This window comes from Rhagoletis zephyria, unplaced genomic scaffold (assembly GCF_001687245.7).
Source record: "Rhagoletis zephyria isolate East Lansing unplaced genomic scaffold, Rhagoletis_zephyria_1.1 Rzeph_scaffold_02987, whole genome shotgun sequence".
NCBI classification, from domain to species: Eukaryota; Metazoa; Arthropoda; class Insecta; order Diptera; family Tephritidae; genus Rhagoletis; species Rhagoletis zephyria.
Window position 1 is genome coordinate 26,314 of NW_016160071.1, and position 4,688 is coordinate 31,001.

Sequence of the window (4,688 nt, forward strand, 5' to 3'; positions counted from 1 at the left end):
TGCAGATTGTAGGGGGAACCAGGAGTTGTTGGCGGCGGCGTGTGGGTGGTGGTGCGGTTGTGTGTGTTATGTGGTCTGTGGTGGCTGTGGTACGGTCTGTGGTGTTATTATGTTGTTGTGTTCAACTTCGCTCCGGCTACTGCAGCAGGTTAAACTCCTACTTGAGTAGGTTGAATGAGGATGTGCCGAACGAATGTCCGGCATGCGGAGAGACCCCACATGACTCGAACCATCTCTTCGCATGCCCGGAAAACCCGACAACCCTAACGGCCTTGTCCCTGTGGACAGATCCCACAGAAGCTGCACGCTTCCTAGGGTTGCCGTTAGTGGAACTTGACGACAACGACTGAGATACCAACCGATCTGGGCGGGGTTGTTGTAGCCGCTACAACAACAACAACAACAACAAGGTCCTTGCTAGTTTTGCGAATTCTTTGTGTTCTACGCTCCCGCCGTTCACACCAGGTGATTATTGCCCATCAAACAGGTAGCAGCATTAGAGCAAAAACAACATTTGCGTGAATTTTGTTGTTGCTTCTGGTATCGAAAGTGTCAAAAACTGTTGATTTTTTCTTCTAAATTAGGTTTCTTCGTCGAAAATCCAGCAAGAATTATCCAACACTCAAAATATGAGAAAATAAGAAAAAATTCTCTCAAATTTTCTCATGTTGAGAACGCAAATTTGCAGGAATTTGCAAGATTCCCTGCCAGCTGGTGTCCAAGGTTGCATTTCAAACATAATAAATTTTTACAGAATTTTGAAAATTCTTTCATATGGACAAAAACAGGATATACATGTATATTTCTTGTTCTGATTTTTTTTTAAGATACATTTCAATTTCTTTATCGTACTAGCTATCGGGTTTCTTAAATTGACTCTGGTTGCAATTGCATTCCGATTGCGAATACAATTTATTTCAGCCGAGTTAAGTCAAACTCATTGGAATTAACTAAATTAATTATTTCAACAAGTATTTACTTCCTTTTTCATAAAAAAATCGATCGTATATATACATTTTTAAATTTAACGAACTTATTTAATCATATGTTTTTCGTGATTGCAAATTCTTGCTGGCTAAAATTTTTCCAGCAAGAATTTGCAACTTCTCTCAGGAGAACTGTCACTTTGCGCTCTCAGGTGCTATTCAATCGCTTGTTTTGTATGGAAAGATTTGACATGCGAACAGATTTTAACAATTTAGAATTTTTGTGAGAATAAATAAAAAATATTGGAAGTTTTCGAGACCAAATAATTTAAAGAAAATCAAATCAGCTGCTCTACTGATACTACCTGTTCAATGTGCCTTGCTTTCAACTAAAAGTTGCCTGGAAAATCGCCTAATGTAAACACAGCAAGCAAAGCGGTCGATTCATTCATCCGCGTAGCCGAGTGGCGAGAGCTGCGTACCACAAGCCTGCTAGTTCCAGGTTCGATCCTCAGTTGGGGCGATTGCCAAAACAATTTCTTTTTTAATTTTGTTTTATATATTTAATTTTACATTATTTTATTTCCGTTTGGTTTATTTTATTTAAAATTTTTAAGTTTATCATTAGTTGATTTAAATTTGTAGATTAATTTTACTAAAAAAATCAAAACGAACTAACTAAAACCAACATAAAAAATATAGAATTTATAATTGAATGAATAAAATTAAATGAATATTCTACTGCCCGGGACTTGAACCTGCGACCTCGCGGCTGTTTGAAATCCACATAACTGCTGTCTGTCAAGGCACATTTTTGATCAGACCAATCGCGCCGTTAATCCGAATCAACTTTGTCGTCTTGCTATGCTTTTAGTATGCAAAATTGCATCAACTTTAACGTGAGTACTACTAACTGCATGTCCCGGTATTTTGTTCTAAAATTTGTAATCTTTAGTGGATATATCGCATTTGACAATTAAACATCTTAATTTGAACTAAAATCAAAATTAGTATGTTTCCATTTATAAGGCGATATAAGTTGCGATCCCGTACGAGTCCGGACTAGTCAGAATCAGTCAGATTTTACTGGAAATCGATCCCGTACTCGGTTCTCCGACTATTGAGAGGACAAAAAAGAGAGTAAATACGGTTCTCTCTGTCAGAAGTTACCAGTTTTAGTCCGAGAATTTTTTGCTGGTAAATTCTGGTAAATGTGTCAAACGATCAGCTGTAGTGTGTTTGGCAACCAAATTGTAAACAAAAGAAAAGTGCACTCTGCTAATTCATGTTGAAAAGTATTTAATTACTTGTTTAAGTGGATTCTAATGAATTTGAAAGTATTTTTGGTTATTTACATGTGTGAGCTGAGTGTGTTTACATACAAAATAAGCAAAAATTTACAACCAAAATTTGGAGGTTATGTTGAAGTTGACAGAAGTTACCATTTTTTACTAGAAAGCGATCCCGTACTTTTCAATGTTACTCTCTCGCTCTGAGCGAATTTTTATTTTTTGACAGTTTTACTAGTCCGAGTCCGAGGAATACGGGATTGCACCTATAATTAGCTTAATCCTCAATACCCATTTCTTTATCAAAATCTTCCTCTGTAATTTTATTTCTTTTTAACTTCTTGAATAATCTTATGTCGTTAGCCAGCTCCTCCAGATCTTGTTTTGTGTATTGTGGCTTCCTTTTCTTTCCTCTAGCACTTGTTGCATCGTTTTGCGCCCCACTATCGTTTTTCCGCTGTTTTTTCGCCTTTCTTAATTCTTTTTTTGTTTTAGTATCTATTTTAGCTTTTTTTGTTTGTTCCCATGATTCTGTACGCTTGTTGAATTTCTTCTTTCGCGGCCAAACACCACATTCTTCATAGACTTTGAGCTTTTCTTGGCGTTGTTGCTCCTTTTGTGGATTCTTATAGCTTAATTTAGTTATATCTATCTCAAATGTTGGTCCAATGAAATTTATTGCTTCACAGTTCTTTAGTTCAGGCATGCGTGGCATTTGTAGCAGACCATAGGCTGTAGCCACTTTCCCGAGGTCCAAATCTTTTAAACGTAAAATTGCATTGCATTCATGCTTTGTATATGCCTGTATGTGCGACACGAGTGCGCGAGTTCCTTTATCAAAAATATCTTTATCCTTCAGCTAAAAAAGAAATAAGAACTTATAAGAAAAGATCTAAGCATTCGTGGAAATTAGTAAACTTACCTGAAGATTATGCAGTGTTTGCAGTATTTTTTTTAAATCATCACGATTGTGATCAGAACCCAGTAGTTCACTTAGATCGACTTTTTGGTTTATCTTTAGAAAAGTAATATAGGCATCTTCGCTTGGCAGAAGATATATCAAAGCATTTCCCTCATTACCTTGACGTGCTGTACGCCCCACACGATGTACAAAACTACTTGCGCTTGCTGGTGGATCCCACTGCACTACCCAGTCAATTTCAGGTACATCCAGACCGCGTGCCAGAACATCAGTACAAAGTAACACTGCGTCTGTTACTTGCCTGAACCGTTCTACAATATTTTTACGCTTGTTCTTCATTTTACCATGAATGCCTAATATGCAGCGTTCGGGCAAAAACTGTGGTATTACTGTCGTCCAGTATTCCACACATGCACAGGTGGGAAAGAATACCATTACCTTTCCGTGGGCAGACAGTGGTGAACGTAGAAAATTTAATACAGCTAAAAATTTTTCCTCAGGTTCTACTATTTTATAAAAATTTTGTAATTTTGCCGGAGTACTAATACTAGACTTTTCTTTAACTGACACTCTCACAGGGTTTCGAAGGCCTGCACGAATAAGAGCCGTTACTTCAGTTGTTTGCGTAGCGGAAAACAAGCCAGTGCGACGTTGTCTAGGTAAATAACCAAGAATATTGTTTATTGTTGCCTTGAACCCCAAATCAAGTAGTCGATCAGCTTCATCCAACACAAGAAATTCCTATTGGAAAACACAATTATCATATTTTGCTCATACATATGCAATTTTAAGGCTTACCAAACTCTTCACTCTGCTAGCAAGGTTGAGATCGCCTTTTCTTTCGAATATGTCGTCTAAACGACCAGGAGTACAAACCAATATGTTAGGGCTTTCTTTTTTTAATGCGCTAATATCTTCTTCTAAATTGCTGCCTCCCACTAACAATTTTTGACGCAAGTATTGTAAATCCTCCTGCTCCAAAAATTTAGCTAGAACTTCAGATATCTGATATGCTAATTCACGTGTGGGCGAGATAATTAGACCGCCTATTTCTTTGGGATTCCATGGCATATCAGTGTGTCGTCGTTGCAACATCTCTAGCATGGGCACCAAAAAGGCCAATGTTTTCCCAGAGCCAGTTACCGCTTCAACACTAACATCTTTTCGCTCTAGCAGCAGGGGTATCGTGGCGCTCTATAAATGACACATGCAAATAATCTAACATTTTTTAATTACTATTTTAGAAAAACAATTGCTTACTTGGACAGGTGTTGTCTTCTCGAATCCAAAACTAGCTAAGGCTTCTAGGACAGGTGAGGACAGCGAGACCTTTTCTAATTCGGTCCATTTTCTACGAGCCATTTTTAAAGCACCACAATTTTCGTCAAATACTAATTTATTCGAGATAAACACGACAAATTGATATTTTAGCAATTTTGCAGTATTTGTTTTGGTTCGCTTTTCTTGGCCACGTGCTTGAGGGTTGCCAAGTAGCCATCGTCGTTCAAATTTAGCCCTTCGACTCATGATTCAATAACTACAGGTTGTAGC

General features: G+C 37.7%; 1 protein-coding gene across 1 annotated transcript; it reads right to left on the reverse strand.

The window, feature by feature from the left end:
• Nucleotides 1–2,406: 2,406 nt before the first annotated feature.
• LOC108368170 (probable ATP-dependent RNA helicase DDX55 homolog) lies at nucleotides 2,407–4,682 on the reverse strand. The gene is made up of 4 exons (XM_017622956.1): nucleotides 4,398–4,682; nucleotides 3,936–4,331; nucleotides 3,138–3,878; nucleotides 2,407–3,074 (listed from the first exon to the last, which is right to left on the reverse strand). The coding sequence occupies exons 1-4, from the start codon at nucleotides 4,662–4,664 to the stop codon at nucleotides 2,493–2,495; spliced, it is 1,986 nt and encodes a 661-aa protein (XP_017478445.1). The 5' UTR covers nucleotides 4,665–4,682; the 3' UTR covers nucleotides 2,407–2,492.
• Nucleotides 4,683–4,688: the final 6 nt, after the last annotated feature.